This window comes from Podarcis pityusensis, assembly GCF_964106645.2.
Source record: "Podarcis pityusensis genome assembly, chromosome: 5".
In the NCBI taxonomy this organism is placed as follows: domain Eukaryota; kingdom Metazoa; phylum Chordata; class Lepidosauria; order Squamata; family Lacertidae; genus Podarcis; species Podarcis pityusensis.
In genome coordinates, this window is record NC_138032.1 from 81,643,659 (window position 1) to 81,662,234 (window position 18,576).

At 43.2% G+C, this 18,576-nt stretch overlaps 1 protein-coding gene across 2 annotated transcripts in view; it reads left to right on the forward strand.

The window, feature by feature from the left end:
* Positions 1-18,576, forward strand: part of ZCCHC24 (zinc finger CCHC-type containing 24) — a 121,039-nt gene that overhangs the window by 18,642 nt on the left and 83,821 nt on the right. For both annotated transcript variants that reach the window (XR_013986585.1, XM_081006122.1), the window contains exon 2: positions 8,775-8,975. Coding sequence is in view for 1 of the 2 variants with exons in the window: in XM_081006122.1 (XP_080862248.1) it covers positions 8,775-8,975 (201 nt within the window). In the remaining variant the exon portion in view is untranslated. The remainder of the gene's footprint in view (positions 1-8,774; positions 8,976-18,576) is intronic.

An 18,576-nucleotide genomic window follows, 5' to 3' on the forward strand; every position in this document is an offset into this window, starting at 1 on the left:
TTCAGATGATACCGCTGCTGTTTACCACAGTTACAACCAATTCATCTGGGAAAGCATCATTTGAAAAATTAACATTCCAGATCACAATCTTGAAAAGAAAACTGAACTTTTTTTTGGCCCTTTTCTGTTTTCCTGCGTATGGATATATTTACTTCAGAGATACTCTATCAGGGCGCCTACACCATAGATTCAGCATTCCTTCTACTTCCGACAGTGACCTCAAGATTGATCTCTTTTAAATTCTGGCAGTTATGTCCGTTGCTCTGCCAAGTGCGCTGGACTGCATTGGAACAATATATGTATACACACATACACACAAACAAAATGGTTTCAGATCTACAGCTTAAAATGGAATTGCAATAAAAGTTTCTTAGCCAAACATTTAATCCCCAAGGAGCTCTGCAGGAGGCAAAACCTAATTCTTAAGTGTGCTGCTCTTTAAAAAGAAGTATTTCTCCACATTGCTATTTCCCTCCCATTTGGAGCATTTAAAGGCCCAGCAGCACGAAAGCTGGCCCCTGCTTCCCCCTCCCTGCTGCTGCTGCTTCAAGCCATAGGTCAGATTGACATGACGTTTCCTGCAGGAAGCAGAGGCTTGAAGCAGAATCCGACAACAACTATTGATGGGCTGGAGTTACAAAGTCCTTGCTCATTTCCCGCTTCCCTATACTGTATACCTTTCCTCCACCCTTCCCTCATTGGCGATCCCGGCTAACACCCATAAAATTATGTGCCTATTTTTAAACTCAAAAACAAAAGCAAGTGTTGGGTTGGTTGGTCGGCCAACCAAATTTTAACTTGTGCACCTCCCCTTTGTGGGGAAAAAAGGTCAGGGAGGTTAGTAGACTGAAACTGCAGGGACATTTCGGCTGGAGGCTATTCACTGACAAGAAATGGGAAGGCTGTGTCTGCACATGCGTGAAATGTTATTTGCAGAGTGAATGGCCACCCTTGTCCCTAATATAGTGCTCATGTGTGTAGGGCTTCTCTTTAGTATAAGTAGCCGGTTGTTTAGCATTCAGCGGATGAAAAGGCTCCCTGCAGAGCTTTGGACAAGAATTAGAAAGTTCCTCTAAGACTGCGTCTCATTAACTGAACTCTCAACTTCCCTGGGGTTTTTATTTTATTTTAAGCTATGTGCACCTCGTATAAGGGACTCTCAAGGTTTGTCACTGTGTCACCTTTGACAGCCTAAAATTCAATTCAAGCCACCAAAAAGCCCAGATTCTGAGTGTTCCAGTCTCAGTATTTTGCACAAGGGATTCGGTCTCATGCCAGAACTTTAGGTTTGCACAATTGAAGTGGAATAAAACACACTGTCACCCTAGCCCAACAAATTCCTTCCTTGGGGGTTTTAAAGCAGAAGTTGGATGGCCATCTGTCATGGATACTTTAGTTGAGATTCCTGCATTGTAGAGGGTCGGACTAGATGACCCTTGAGGTCCCTTTTAACTCTGTGATTCTATGATTCTGTGTAATGATGCCTCTGCCATTTTTTGCAACAGTTGCAACAACCTACCACGATCCTTTTCCACGTCAGCTTGCTACCCTAGTGAAACACAGTGGATGGGGCTATAACCCCAGTGCAGCAGTTGCTTCATCCTGTCTTAAATGCTAATGTGCTGATACAGCTCTGGGCAATTAGATGACCTCTTACCCAATTCCTTGTAGATTTTATACTACTATATTTGCAGCGCTGGTTGAAACTGGAATCCTCACCTCCTCCCTTCCCAAAGGAGCATTTTTTTGGCCGCAGAAGTTAACATGCCCTATTTTCATTATTCTGGTTTGTAGTCCAGGTGATGTCATAATTTCCACCGAAACCCCTTGGTTTCAGAGGGGCTTATAACTTTGGCCATAAAAAATGTTCACTGTGCTGAAAATTGGCACCGAAAGATGAAGCTATCTGACCATTTTTATAAACATATAGATGCAGTGTATCAAGTTCTATTTATCCCTATCCCTCCACCCTTTAGAACTGACCCCTCCCAAAAATAAATGCCATTTTTCTGGCTTACAAACAGGTCCCATTGGATGTGTCTTTGGAATAAAAGTAATACACGTACATGCTTTTGTGTGCCAAGATAAAGTACTTTGAGGCAATTCGTCACATCAGCAATAACATGTTTACTGTGTTCCTTAAATATATATATATCAAGAAACAAACATAGCAACAGTAAACAAGGGATCTTAAGGAATGGCTCTTATTTTGTATTGGGGGGGACAAAGAACATGGAGACATCCCAAACCATTAGAACTCTCCTGCTAGTTCAGCTCTGTCTGTGTTTGTGCTGCTGTGTTCCAGGTACGCCGCAATGTGCCCAGCCAATTATAGAGTCCTATATGTGGGATCTACTCTTATGTCTTAGTATGGCTGTAGGCATCTACAACTCAAGCCTATGCCGCTCTACTCAAAAGTAAGCCCCATTGAGTCCAATGGAGCTTGGTCTCAGATAGGGGTGGAAGGATCTGCCAATTTTGGTTCTCTCAGTTTCTTATTCTTCCAGTTTTAAATCCATTTCTCCACATTTCTGCAGCAATTTCATTAAATAAAAAATCTCATGAAAATTCACCAGCATTTTAGTGCAAATTTCTTCCACATTTTGTGTGCAGTTTTGACGAGTATGCTTATTTTTGCAATCGACTTCCCCCAACGTAATGCATTTTGTATGCTATTTTCACTGTTATATTAATATTGAAGCAAACTTCCCCCTAAAATAGATGATTTTGTAACCATCATTTGCTTGGAGAACTCCGCTGCAAAATTCAACGAAGTGTTGAATTTTCAAAAGATGGCTGTGTTTCAATTCTCATATCGTTCTGAAAAGTGCAAATTTGATAGATTTGCCTTTGAACGAGAAAACAGTGGGGAAATGTTGGTGGGGAAAGGGTTAACAGGCTCTGCATGCCATGGCCACAATCCAGATCTGAATCAACCCCCCACCCCAGCTTTCTTTTTGGTAAACAAAGAGACGTGGCAACTCACGTCACACACATGAATAAAAAAATGTGCTTCTTCCAGTCATGTGCTGTTTGATGCTGAGCTTCCTCTATTGAAATATAGCACTGTAATGCAAAGGTTTCTGTTTTGTGTGTGTGTGCATACAGGAACATGCAAGACTAAGAGTGTGTAAATGAAAGCAGTTCCCAGATGTGGGAAAGGTTTTTTGGAAGGCTGCAACATTAGTTTGACATTCGTAGCCCTTCCTCTTAGCAACTTGTTGCCAGGATTATTTCCCTTCGGTAATGGGCCTTCAGGAATGTTCATCCCAATGGAATCCTCATGAATCATATGAAACAACCGGATGACTCAGGCTACTTCAGTCAGCAAGGGTGCAATCCTGATGTTCTATCCTTGGGAGTGCGTCCCTTCAGTTCCACTAGAACTTATAAGTAAAAAAGAATCTGAATCCAGATCTGCTTATAGGCTGGTCGAAAGTGTAGTCAGACTGGTTAGGGTTTGTTTTTTTAAAAATACATATATATGTTTTGTTTATTTTATCTTTTGATCAGGAAGGCCTAACCTGGGCCAGAGGAAGAAGCTGAGTCCATGGTTATATTTTCCAGCGCACAGGTCAGAATCCAAAATCCAGGAGAGCGGTTTGTCGGGAAGGGGGAAGGAAGTAGGCGAAGCCAGGCGAGCAGCAGGAAGGGCTAGGAGTTAGGTTCATCTGGAGGGCGATGGGGAAATTGCCAAGGATGCAGACTGTGATAGGGAGAGAGTAGGACTGAAGAGGAACAGTAACAGAAGAGCAGGCGAGCTTGCTTTCAGATGCCTCCACAGCAACTGGGGAGCTTCCTCCCAATGCAAATACAAGCTTCTGAGAAAGTGTAAGGAGAAAGGGGCTCAATTTTCCCTTCCTGTCTGCTGTGATCTAGATCATTATCACCACACACAGAGAAATAGTTGGTGCTATTTGCATTTCTTTCTTTAATGCTCACACGTTAGATGCAAAGGTGTGCCGTGAGTAGCTTGGTCCTCCTTTACAGTCAGCAGGTTCAAGTGAGACCATCTGCCAGTGGTGCAGTGGGTCAGTGCATCTTGCTATTAACCAGAAGGTTGGTGGTTCAAGACCACCCAGGGACAGCTGTGGTCAGGATTCCTGTATTGCAGGAGGTTGAACTAGATGACTCTGTGGACCCTTCCAACTCTATGATTCTATGAAGTGGAATAAGGTTTCTCCTCTTGCAATTTCAGGCTGCAGGAATATAGGGGTTTCCTCTCAAGCCAACTGGAGGCTGTTCCAAGACTGCAGTAGTTGGAAAGAGTTTAGTGAGAACTAAGTCATCAGAGGAAAATAATGTGGACTCCAGTTGTGGACTTGAATTGTGGTAGTGGGGAGAGGCATCCAGTGAGCCTGGAGCAAGTTGTGCAGCATGGACACCTCACCTTTCACCAGTTGTGGTTCATGTCTCAGTTGCGGGTGTGGAACGGAAGTGGCAGTCACCTAATTCCTCCAACAACATGGGCCAACTGGATGACACCAGGCGAAGGAGTAAAGAATGTGTGTCAGCAAGCAAACATTTTATTTTAATATTTCATATGCGATGTAAAACTACCTAGAGCCAGATCAATTCCGAGCCATTACCAATTCAGATACCAGCACCGGGCCATCCCTCATGTTCCACAAGTACCTCTACACAGTGGTGGAGCTTCATGCTCCAGCACTGGGAGGGCGGAGAGCAGATGGGGGCAGGGCTGGCGTGTGTCCTGGGGGTGTGGTGCGCCACCTGCAGGGGCGTGGCGCCCAGCGCGGGCGGGAGGCAGCCATGATGGCACCCCACTGGGATTGCACTGCTGGGGGCGGTGCACTCCCCCCGCACTCCTTTTTGTCCACCAGTGCCTCTACATTACTTGTCCCTATTGTCTCAGCAATGCACAAAGCCTCAACCAGTTCTCTAGGATTTGTACAACTTAAAGGTTCTTTTCAAAAACTTGTTTCATTTCAGCTATAATGGTACCTTGGCTTACAAACGCTTCAGGTTACAGAATCTGCTAACCTGGAAGTAGTACCTTGGGTTAAGAACTTTACCTCAGGATGAGAACAGAAATCGTGCGGCGGTGGTGCGGCGGCAATGGGAGGCCCCATTAGCTAAAGTGGTACCTCAGGTTAAGAACAGTTTCAGGTTAAGAACGGACCTCTGGAACGAATTAAGCTCTTAACCCGAGGTACCACTGTACTTCTGTTTTTAACAGAGTTACTGTTTCTGGCCTGTACAATAAGTTTCACCGTGAGAGACCTTGCTGTTTATATGAATGTGTGTGTGTGTGTGTGTGTGTGTGTGAGAGAGAGAGAGAGAGAGAGAGAGAGAGAGAGCTTTGTTACAACCTTGTAGTAGGCATTCGCACATTCTGTCAGTTTTTATATTGCATACATTTGTAAATAATAATAATAATGCTGCAGCAAACTTTGCAAATAAAAAAGGAAACATGTTTCTAAACATTCTCCAATTACAAAGTTAGACAAAGCGGAAGGAGATGGTTAGTTTGTGATATTTGAGAATGGACTGCAGCTCTAACATGAACTGATTTGGGACAAAGCATCTTGGTCAACCTCTTGCCTAGATCCTGCTGTTGTCTGCCTAGCAATGGAGGCCGCTGCATTTGAAAGCTATGGATTTACTATTTTTAATTAAATTTCAGTTTAAAAAAACAACTACTATCCTCTTCGGTGGGCGCAGGAGACAGAGCCTATCAGAACCTCCTGAGTCAGGGGTAGAGCTTGGATGCATCATGGATTGCAAGTGGAAGAGATGTAGTAGAATGTTGTGGGCCTTTGCAAAATATGGTGGGTCATAGATGGAACCTTGGAGGATAAGGAATTGACTGGCTTTTCAGACTCCAGTGTGGGTTACCTGATACAACACGGTTTTATTGGAAAGAGCAGTAAAATACCATCTTGTTGGCAATCCTAACCCTTTGAAAGCAGGCCTAGTTAGTCCTTAATACATGAAAGGCTTTGTTAAACAAATTATGCAACTGATGTGCAAGAAAAATCCAGCTCTGTTCTAAACTCTTTAGAGTTTTCTAAGGGCAAGGAGGGATGGCCTCGACTATAGAGCGATAGGCATTTGACTGGGAGATGGCATAGGGGGAGAGAGAGAGGAAATAAAGGCAGGAAAAGGAAGAGAAGGAAGTATCCTTCCCACTCCTTGCTCCAGTTTTGTGTAACGTACATTATGGATGGTCCCTGCGAAAAGTTGAAGGAACTCTTTCTTAGTCATCCGAGAATGATTTTTCCAAAAAAATTCTCTGCCAAAGGCATTCCACCTTATCCTCAGGGGAATGTTCTCCATAGCATTTTACCTCAGAAAATTTTAAATAAGGGTGGTCCACCCATTTATTAACATCTAAGGGCACCTGAAGGAATACAGACTCTCTCCCACTATTAAGAATATTAATTCCATCCTAGTGATTATGTGCTTCCTGCTGGTTTGAGGCTTCAGAATAGCAAGCCCCTTGTGTTTGCTGGGTATGACCTTCGCTCGAGAGAGAGCAGCCATCCCAAGGAGTGAGAGACACCAAGGGGCCATTCGCCAGGGAACAGTTAAAACAGCTGCAGGTTTCCCACAGAAAAATCTAAGACAGATGTAGGTCTGAGTTCTCCTTGTTACCATTTGACTATAAAATCCAGAACACTGTGTTTAAGGCCTCTTTAACCAGTCACAAATGAACAATTACTTTTGATTTTTTTTATTGTTCTTCCTTTTTCCAGATTTTAAATTTTCCCTCTTGGATAGCCTTGGATGCCAAATATTTTCTCCTACATTTGTGTGTGTGTGTGTGTGGACTCTTTGAAATTTTCCTTCAAAGTTATACCACACAATGATTGTGGGAAGCTATAGCATCCAAAGACAAACCCTTAGTGTCTTTGAGTGTATGTTGAACAAAATAGGGTTAGTTTTTGTTTCTTGAACTGAGGGGGTGATTTGCTCAGTTTGGTTATCTTAGGTTTCACAAACAAAGGCCATAAGATGCTTTCATTTGTCAAGGAAACAACTGTTTCAGCCTCTCCAAATTTAGGAGATGATGCCATAACAATGGGGTTTTCCAGATTGATGGCAATGTCACAGATGGTTAGCCCCACTACTGACACTGGCCATTTTAGCAATATGCCCATCCCTACATAGAATGAGGTGGAGCTAACCTTAAAAAGGATTTTTTAAAAAAATAAAAAGTGTGGGAGGCATGTCCTGCAATACTTCAGAGGATAAACGTGTGGCAAATGCTATGGGGAAGCAAAAGATTAAAAGCAGCACATGAGAGGGCTGCTGCTTTTTATTTGATGCAAGCTCTATGCCTTTAACAGCTCTAAGGCAGGCAAAAAGGCCACAGGCATGGCAATTCCTATTGACATATGAACATGCCAAATGGGTTGCACCTACTGCATTCCAAAGGCACAAATCCCACCTGCACTATATATCTAAAGCAGTAGTATGCAACTTCAAACAATAATTCCTTCCCAAAAAGAGTTCTGGGAACTGTAGTTTCTTAAGAGTGCTGAGTGTTATTAGTAGACCCCTATTCCTCCTCAAAGGGACGCGGGTGAGAAGGAGTGGTTAGAGCCTAGGACTTGCCGATCAGAAGGTCGGCGGTTCGAATCCCCGTGACGGGGTGAGTTCCTGTTGCTTGGTCCCTGCTCCTGCCAACCTAGAAGTTCAAAAGCACATCAAAGTGCAAGTAGATAAATAGGTACCGCTCCAGCGGGAAGGTAAACGGCGTTTCCGTGCGCTGCTCTGGTTCACCAGAAGCGGCTTAGTCCTGCTGGCCACATGACCTGGAAGCTGTACGCTGCCTCCCTCAGCCAATAAAGCGAGATGAGCACCGCAACCCCAGAGTCGGTCACGACTGGACCTAATGGTCAGGGGTCCCTTTACCTTTTTATTCCTCCTCAAAAAGCTACAATTTCCAGTGTGGGTTAACCATCAATCCCTCTTCCCAGGGAACTCTGGGAATTTTTAACTCTGTAAGGTGAAAAGGGATGGAGGGGCGATCTCCTAACAACTCTCAGTACCCATAACAAACTACATGTCCCAGCATTTTTTTACTGAAGCCATGACTGTTTAAAGTGCTGATGGGAGCACAGTGTCTAGGGTAGTAAACCTTCTATATGAAGCAATCTTTCAGTAGAACATAGAACAGTCTGACAACAGGTTCTAGTTGGTACTGGAATTTGTGATCAATGATTCTTTTCTTCCCCACAGTTACCATCTTAGGAAACAAACATTGCATGTGGAATATATACACCATGGGGTCTCGAGCAGTTGTGTGATGCTGATCTGTTTTTAAAAATAGACCCATTAGTAATTTTGTTTACCATTGAGAGACTGTGGGGTGTTTGGCACCATTTATTGATTGCAGACAACTTTATAGTCCAACAAAAGGTGGGGAAAGAGTGCTTATTCAAATAATCCATGTGGTGCTGAGATCAGGGAGAAAGGGATCTGTAAAATATACTCTGGTAACTTTCTCTTCGCCAGGGCTGCAACCATGTGCATTGTCTGGCTGCTTAAATCCAAGCTAGACCTCTAAGTATGAGCCTTGGTTTCCTGTCATTAACTTTTGCAGCAAGTCAGAGAAATGATTTTTGTGAAGGGAAGCATAGACTGATACTGCTTTCCACCCCTTTTCGGTTTTTTTTTAAAAAAATAGCATTGTTGTTCAGTCCAGTCATATGGTCACCAGCAAAGGCAGTGCAATTTCAGATGTGGATTTTGCTTCTATTCCCACTGAAAATCACCCTGTTTCATTTCTTTTTTTTCCCCTTCGGCAGGCGCTGAGCAGCAGCCTCTATAAGAGTGCCTCTCCCTATGGCTCCCTTAATAACATAGTAGATGGCTTGAGCTCCCTCACTGAACATTTCTCCGACATATCCCTCTCCTCAGAAGCCAGAAAGCCCAGCAAGAGACCACCACCCAACTACCTGTGCCATCTTTGCTTCAACAAGGGACACTACATCAAGGACTGCCCACAGGTAAGGACAACAAAAGTCTCACCACAATGTTTGGCTGTGCCACCCGCTAAGAAAGAAGTGGATTGTTACCTTCCTTGAGAACATAAGCTAATGTGATAACTCACAATAATCTTCTCGGGGATTATTTGCTAGCTTTAGCAGTCTCTGGACTGATGATGCTGGAAAAGAAAACATACTGGTATCTTACTTATCCCACTCCCCCGCCAAAAGGAGTTTCTCTCTCTTACCCCAGCTGAGAGATCTTTGAAAACATTTAACGTTGCCTCTTTGTGCTTTATCCGTATTGAAGAACACATCAGATATCTTTCCGCCCTCTTTGCTAAATGCATTTACATGATCGTTCAGCAGCAGTTATTGAATGGGACACTTCATTTAGAACAACTAATTAATGTACATTTCAAGCAAAAAAACCCCCCAAACCCCCACACATATAGGAAGCAGAAAATGCATCAACAACACATTTGGATCTTGGGAATTAGTGCCTGGTCTGAAATATCAGCTGCAAGGTTTGAGGAAGCCTTAGGCCTCCCCTCCACCACCACCACACAACTTTCTCTCTCCATTTTACCAGGTGGAGGAAGGGAATAGATGGGTCTCCTTTCCCCCCCTTCCCTTCAAAAAACCAACAGAGAGGGGGGAAATGACCTGAACATTAATATGTATGTGAGCCAGGACACAAATGCAGTAAGAAACAATTTGGACCATGGTTTACAATCCTGACTTACCTTTCAGATTTGTCAACCACTAGGGTTCCCTGGTTTGGATGAAATGGGAAATTCTGGTTTAATGCAAGCTAGGAGATTGTGGTGGAGCCAGTGCATGATGGGGGGTCGGAGTGGCCAAGGGAGAAGAGTGGGGTGATAGCACATGCCCACATCTTCATAAAGCATAGTTTCTGAAGCCTTGGGTGATTGTAAAAATGCAGTAACTGTCTTCTAGCCCCAGGCCTCCATTTGCAATGTGGATGAAGAACCTTAAATGCTCTCTGGAAATGCTAAGTTTTAAAAATTCAACCCTATAGGGAATCTTGTGTTGTTGTTTTTCGCTCCAATAAGATTAGCTCTTCTCATTGCCCTGAGCAAAGATGGATCCATACTGAAGGTAGCAGCAAGGTTGTTGACAGAGAGGGAAAACGTCCAGCAAAAGAGCAAACATCCTTGCCAAAGCATTTGTCTCCAGCTTCTGCCAAAGTCTGCTTCCAGGCTCTCCCTCTGTCTCATGGCTTTCTAACCCTTCTCCATACACCTTAAGACTTTTTTTTCTCCCGTAAAGAGGGAACATATGCAAGGCTTGTCATTCAAATCCTACAAGCCAAACATGGGCAGATGGTTTTAAGGGCTCAGTAAGAACTGTTGTTGCCTTCTACCGCCACCCTCAGTCTGGGCCAAATTGTTTAAGGGAGCCAGTCTAGCATCGACACCTCTATCCTTAATATAATAGTCACAAGAGATTTCCATTGCTTTCAGTTAATTTGCAGCCATGTAAATGCTATATTGGAAGGAAGGAGGAAAAAGTCACTTCACTGGGTTTACCAGTAAGATAACATGATTTAGGGAAGCCTTATTCGATCTGGTGCCCTCAAGATGTTTTGAACTATTAGCTCTCATCATCTGTGGCCATTGAGGGCCCTAAGCCATTTGTAGCCAAAAACCATCTAGAAGGGCACCAAGTGGGGAAGGCTGAATTCAGGCATATCTATACCTGGTTTAATAATCAGGCTGTCTTTTCAGAAAATCCTAGAATCCATCATTCTGCAAGGGGGCCTCTAAAAGAGAAATGTCAGCACTTTTCTGAGCTACAAATCTTTTGGGGATGTCATGGCAGTTAAAGTGGTATAACACTATCAAAAGTTTACACTACTGCAATAAATTGAACAGTTCTTCCTAAGTAGCTTTGGAGACATCCACATGTCCACTCTCAAGCCATGGATTCTGTTGAGGTAGTATTCATTTTTTTAATAGTGAAACTGCAGTCATCCTGGGCACATGTCACATCAAAAAGGTTTACTAGTTTACATTTTGTCTCCCTGGGGATCTGCAAGACGTTTTCATACTCCCACCGAACTATAATCTCCAGAATTGATTGGGGAACTCCATTATATTAAACGTGATATAAAACTGGCATAATGTGGTGTAGCTATACCTACTTGGCTGCATCCAATGAAGTTATTGTATAAGTGAAATTATTTCTTGCTTGCGCAACAAAACTTGCCCTCCTTCTTTCTCCTCTGCACCCCTCCCCAAATCTGCTCTGTGGGTACCCATAAACCTCTGGTGCAGATGAGGGAGGTGTGAGGGGCTCAAGGGGTGTAGTGGTAGGGGAAGCCCCTGCAAATCCTCCATATTCTCCAGAGTAGATGTGGGGGGGTGCAAGGGCACATGGGGTGCAGAGTTGGGGAAGTTCCATTGTACAAGCAGAAGTCATCTGTTCATTTTTAGTCACCCTTTGTCACTAAAAAAACCCCCAGTTGTTTCTGCAATATGGCGTGTCAGTTGCCATACTGACCAGCAGTTGACACCACTAATGAACAACACAGCTCCTCCTGCCTCTGCCCCAAATCCTTTTGTGAGTTCAACAAAGATCTTCAGAGGGCATGCCCTTCTCCTCATAATACCTGGCGATGCACCTCTAAAAATATGGAGCAGGGCTAATTCCAGTCCAGGAGTAGATGTTTGAGTGAAACTGGCTCATTGGGTCTAAACATTTCATGGGCGGGCTACCAGGGAGGCAAAGATTTTCTTTCTGGTGCTGAAATAAACTTAAAAACTCTCATCTGCTCCACTCTGAGCTCCCATTCCTGATTCAGCATGCATGAGAGTGCTAATGGGAACCAGATGTCAGACCCCCACCCCCCACCCTCAAAAACTCAATATGCACTCCCACCCATTTGGTGCATCAGATTTCTTGGTGATTTAGAAAGGAGGAGGGAGAGGAGACCAGGAGAGATTCCTAGAACAGCTGAAACTGAAACTGCAAGACTGTTTCTAAGGGAGGTGGAGGAGGTAAACAGTGATAGCAAATCGAGGCTTCTCCAGCCACATAATTCCCCAAGGGAGAGAGGTAATGGACTGTGGTGTGGTTGCTCTTTGTGTTCCAGTCCTCAGAGTGATTTCCTTTTTGTTGTTGTTAAGATTACCAGGGATAGAGTTGTGGGTACTATAAGCTGCAAAAGCTCTAAACCTGGATGGTGATTTGTAGTAAAAAATATAGCAAAATTAGGGCCAAGCAAAAGCACCTCCCTGTTTCCCACAAGTATATTCAGCACTGAAGAAAAGTAGATATGTGCGCAGTATTATTTTCAGGAGAAAAGGTACAGTGGTACCTTGGGTCACAGACACTTCAGGTTACAGACTCCGCTAACCCAGAAATAGTACCTCAGGTTAAGAACGTTGCTTCAGGATGACAACAGAAATCGTGCAGTGGCAGCACGAGGCCCCATTAGCTAAAGTGGTACCTCAGGTTAGGAACAGTTTCAGGTTAAGAATGGACCTCCAGAATGAATTAAGTTCTTAACCCGAGATACCACTGTAATGAGTTGGGATCTCAAAATCTCAAATTAGGAAATGTTTGGTCTGCTTCTAAGAAAAAACTTGAGGTAAATCTACTATCTGGCCTGTTTGTTTTGTGTCCATCCAAGAAGACCTGCTCAATTCTGTTGAGTTCCAGAATCTGCTCCATTATAATTTATTTGAATTTAAGTGTGATTTCTGTGTAGCCCTAACAACTGTGGGCAGTTCAGTGTGCAATGAGTCTATGGGGGTCACTTGTGCATTGCCATAAAAGAGGAACTACATCATCAAAAGGAAGGTAAAAAAAAAGAGATTAGTGATTTGCATAAAATTGCCTATGATAATTATGTATGCAAAATGCAACACATCTCATAGTAGGAAAGCTTGTGACCAAGAGTATGCCTCTCATAACAGCTGATCAGCTACTTCAAGGCCCACCCCCCTCTTCTTATGGTTCGTTTATATTTAAACCAGACTTGCACTGGGCAGCCCTTCAAACAGAGGACTCCTTCGAAGAGACTCTCCTCTGATACCCCTTCCAACTGAGGACTGTTCTGTAATGTAGGTCACACTATTTGAGCCACACTTCTTTGTCTGTTGCTGTGTATCCCTTTCATTTGAGGAGATTGGGTTAAACCTGCCACAGAGCTGGGACAGCACTGCAACTTCTAGGGAAATTAGCAAAGAACATCTGGGCAGGTTTTGAATGCTTATAACTTATTTTTTCTTAGATCTTTGTGTCGTCAGGCTCTCCGCCCCCCCACTCATATATATATATATGATCTTCTCATTACGTACCCTTATATTTTCCCCATGTCCATCCCTATTGCATTTGATGTTTAGGATGAGCTAAGTTTAGCAACCACTGTGAATAAAAGTCTGAAGTGTTTGAGAAGAGAGGTGGGGGCGAATGAGAGATGGTGTTGGTGAGAGAATGCAGCTGCCTGTTTGACATCTCCCATCTGGTGTAAGTGATATGAGAGCTAAAGCCAGCCAGCCAATGAGGAACTATGCCTTTGCATTCCCCAAATGTTACCTCAACATGCGGTGTATCCAACTCCCATTTAGACCAGTGGGGGGGGGATGGCAGTGACTTTCCTTGTAGTAGCCATTGACATCTCGTTTATTTCTACCTGCTGGCATTGTAAAGATCTTTGGCTAGGAAGAAAACTAACAATTCACTGCAAAAATACACCACCCAATCTTCTCCATTTGCCTATCTTCAATCTCAGTTCTGTTTATTTACATCTTTAGAAAATAAACACATGTAAACAATTTTCTCTCTAAAAGGGCAAAAACACCCCATGTGGTTAACCATCAGATTCCAAAATCCCTCTCTCTTCTCCCTTTTTCTTTCTCTTGTTGTCAGGATTTTCCACATCAAGGAGGCAATTCCTTTCATGACAACTTACCTAGTGTCCAGAATCCCTTGTTTATAAATTTCCTTTGAAGGAAAAGTGGCATGTACCCAAAGGACAATTTCCCTGTGGTATAGCAATGAATGAGGGTGCAAATCTTCCTTCATTAAATCTAAAGAAAAACTTATCCCGGAGAGTATAATTTCAGATTGCCATTTGGGAGACTGTGTGATTGAATGCTCCCTCAGTTAAAAATAACAACTCTGTCAATAGAAAACTTGTGTGTTAGAGAGAAGCGTTCTAAGTTACTTTCACCCAAATGTGCTAATTTTCTATGTGTAAGCTTTTATATTGGGCAGCATTCAGTCATAAGATCACCCACTTGCAGTCTGAAGTAGTTTTATCATATGATCTGTTTTTTTTTGTGTTGATAGCTTTAATCCCATCCCCAGGATATTCTCTTATCAGCAGACTTTGCTCTCACAATCCTGTTAATGACGTAAATTATTTTTCTTTCTTAACAGTTTCCCTCTCAATCTGCCTACCACTACTCTTAATGTTCCATTCAGACCCTTCTTCCGCAGTTCTGGGAGCTACTCCTGGGCCTGCGTATAGCATACAGTATAGATGGCTAAAGCACAAATCTCACTCGCTGACAGACTTGCAAAATCTGGAACTCCCATTCAAAATAAGAGTCAAAACCTGTGGGCCATGCTTTTCATTCCAGCCAAACAAATTCCACAGCTGGAAAAGCAAATTTGCCTTTATTTTCTAATTGTCAGGAACAAATTTGCCAGAGACAAAAAAGCATGATGCCTTGTTGAGGGCCATGCTGGGACGCAGGCTCCAAAACTGAGGTCAGGATGACAAAAGCTGAGAACAAAGAGATGGGGAAGAGGCAAAAAGGCCCAAGTGGGATTCAGGGAGGGTAAGGGCAGAGCAAAGTAAAGCAAAAAGAGCAGGCGGTGCAAATAAGGCTGAAGGCAAAGCTAAGGAGCAGTTGACCAGCCTTCTTGCTTCCTTTTAGAGGGGCTATGGGAACCACAGAAAGCAGGGAACATGCATTCCAAGACAGGGCAGGGCTGAGGCACAACTGGGGACAATTGTGTGCAATTCTCCACCCTGATCCAGCAGCTGGTATAGAAGTGCCAATCAGGAGAGAAAGCTGAAGGGTGAATTCAGTACTTCTTTTCTCTTCCCTTTCCCATCATGCACCGATGGATGTACATGATTGCAGGTTATTTCAGAGGTAGAAATACAGTTCTGGCTCATGCAATGTGCAGTGTTGGGTTGGGGGCACCATGTATTCATCCCTCCTTCCCACCTCTATCTGTCTTATTTATATCTGTCTGTCTGTCTATCTATCTATCTATCTATCTATCTATCTATCTATCTATCTTATATGTCTCTCTCATCCAGGAGTTGCTCACATGATGCCCTCCAGAAGCTGTGGGAGTCCACTCGCATCAGCCCCATCCAGAATGGCCAATGATCAAGGGTGGTGGGTATTTCACTCCCAGCAACACCTCAAAAGCACCACGTTAGCTGCCCCAATCCAATTTACTGTTTAAACATAAATTTGAATTTTTAAAGGAGGCTATAAGTACGAATCTTCCCAACTGCTCACCTTGAAGTTCCTGAAAAGAAAAAAGGCAATGTTTAATTCATCTCTCTCCATAAAAGCTGCTCAATCAGGAATCTTAATTAAACTGTTCTAGTGCCTTGGTCTTCATCTTGGTACATGCTCACCTTTTTTTTAGATGGGGGAGAGCAGTTAAGATGCCGTTTGTTTCTGCATCGAATAGACAGCACTGGTAAGGAACAGGGGCTGTTTCCAGTTATGTGTTGCAAGGGAATGTGGATGTGCACTGCTCTAAGCATTGCAAGACACATAGAAAGCCACCCCTACCCACCCACTGCAGTGTGACTGGAAATCTTTCTGTACACCTTCCATCCAGATGTGCATCACAGTAAGGATGTGTGTCCAAACATATGTCCAAAATTGATCTGTGGACACAGTTCCTGGTCCAGCAAACAAGTTGTGCACGTGGATCTTTGCTTTCACCTGTGGATCTCCCTGGCTGACTTGGAGAATAGAATCATGGTGTTGGAAGGAACCACAAGGGTCATCTAGTCTAACCCCCTGCAATGCAGGAATCTTTTGCCCAACGTGGGTGTTAAGTTGTGGGTGAACATATCAGACGACACAGCGATTCTTCAAACAGCTCTTGTTTATTCACAGGCCAGAACAGAACTGAACTGAACTGAAGGGTTCAGTCAGCCTGCTTATATAGAGCTCCAGTACAACGTAACTGTAACAATTTTCTAAAACTATCCAATCACTGAACGTCACTTTCGATCCCTTATTTGCATAACTATCTACAGTATCCCCCTGCTGGCCCAGGGTGAGAACTTCAGTACATAACACCAGGGTTCAAGCCCATGACCCTGAAATTAAGAGTCTCACGCTGGGCTAAGCCAATAACCTGACAAGTTCTGCCACCTGTTTTCTCCAGTAGAAGTGCTGCTGGGAAAGGCTGTACTGTAGCTCAGTGGAGGAACACATGCAAAAGGACCCAGCTTCACTTGGTGGCATCTTCAGGTAGGGTTGTCTGAAACACTGGAAAGCTGCTGACAATCTGTGCAGACAAAAAATCAGCTGGATGAACCAATAGTCTAATTTAGTATACAGCAGCTTCCTTTGTTCCTAGATGTTTCACATGAGATAACATTCAGGGTTTGGAGCTGCATACTCAGAGGCAGGGTTGATTGGCAGCGGTTTCAACTGAGAGGTCCAAATGCTCTGTTTTTTTGGATCCCTTTGTAATTAGTTTAAATCGTAGCTAGGGTGATTGTGCCCTTCAATTTTGCTAAGTAAATAATCCAAGTATTATGTAACTTCTCCTTTGTGATGATTGTTCAGATGAGACCCTTAAAACCATGTTTTCCCTCCTCCATAGAACACAAAATCTTAGATGCTTTTGTAAGGTCAGAGACCTGCCCTCGCTTCAGAACAACTCCTTAAACTAATCTCTTCTGGGCCAAGCCAAGGCTTCCTCCACCCTCACATAGTCTGATCATAACATGCATTCAATACCACATGAAACAATCCAGAATCCCACACTCTGCAGAAAATCAACAGTTCTTAAATCAGTTATGCAAGTGTGTATATTTTGATCTGGATTCACAACTTGCTTGATATATCTTATGTGGCATTTGGAGGGGGGAAAATGTACTGTATTCTAATGTTTATCCCAGAAGGAAGGTTAGACCAGCAGAGATTGAGGTGCAGTAGGCTGTGGGTTGGAGCATATGGTGAAGGACAGGAAGTTGTTATGTAATCATTTGTTTTCTGGTCTGGCTGATTAATATACTCTAGTTTCCTCCTCTAGCCAGAGTTTAGTGGTGGTGCAAAGCTCTTCCTCGCTTGACATTCCTCAAGCCATGGATCTTCAGGTTCAAGAGCGTGGCAGGCTTGAGTCGTAGCACTATTTAGCAGAAACCACATGCATGCTTTGCACAATAATAAGAACTAGAAATGCACTTAGGGCTCAATAACAAAGTCACACGTTCTCAAGATTTCAGAGTCTGCACTAGAGACCACATTTCTTGTGTCACAGTGTGATGCAGCTCCCCTTGAGAGTTCTTTTTTTGTTTTTGCTTCCTTAAAACTCTTTCTTTACCAATTCTGTAAATGAAATTTCATGCAGAAATTTGCAAGCACTAAATAAGCAATCCCAACTCAATGAAAAACCACCTAAGGAATATCTATGCTATATACTTGATTCGTTTTATATCAGTTAAACCACCATGGCTCTTCCCAAGAAATCTATGTAAGTGTCATGTGATAGAATACACATTCAAACATAAATTCAAATGCAATTTTATCACAGATGAAGAAGTTCATGCAAAATTGATGCAGAGCAGGAACTGTCTATCCCTGATGGCAACCTGGATAGGCTAGATAGATTTTAAGTTTATCAGCATCTGGAACACAGACAATCCTTCCTCTGGTATCAAACTATTTTGAGATACAGGAAGCAGGACAGACCACCACCCCCTCAATCCCTTACAGCTTTGGCAACTCCTAGATAAATACACCATAACATCTTTAGTATGTTGTTCAGTCTAGCCCTGACATTTTATGTTGAATGGCACAGTTCCTTCTGCTTTAATTCTTTGCTACACTGGACATTAAAACTTGAAGAAGAAATAATACTAGTTTAGTGTGTTTAAGAGAGGAAAATATGGCTCCCTAACAATACAGCTTGCAATTTTATAAATCTTACTTGCTTATATGGCTCTGAAGAGTAAGCTCTGTCATATCTAAAGTAAACAGAAGCCACCATGGTCACAGCACACCAGCAATTCAAGCCTTAGCTGCACAATTCTGCAGGCCTGGTCTCTTTATATGTCTGGTGAAAGCCTACGTGGTTATAATGTAAATTCAGAAAATAGGTGACACCCTAGGAAAGACTAGGGTTGGGGAAGTTGGTTTACTCAGTGGGGATGGACACCAAAAAGAGGTTGGTGTAAAAGATGCACCAACACCCACACAGTGAGTCCACTTTTCTTCAAAAAGGAAATCAAAAGAGAGGGGTTTCCTGCCAGATGTGGCAAATTACATAAAGGGGATGTTGCTTTCAGTATAGTTTGCTGATCCAGCAGTCCCACAACTTCCGTTTGCTCAGCTGAGATTGAGCCTCTTATCTGTAGCAGGGAGCTTCAGATAAA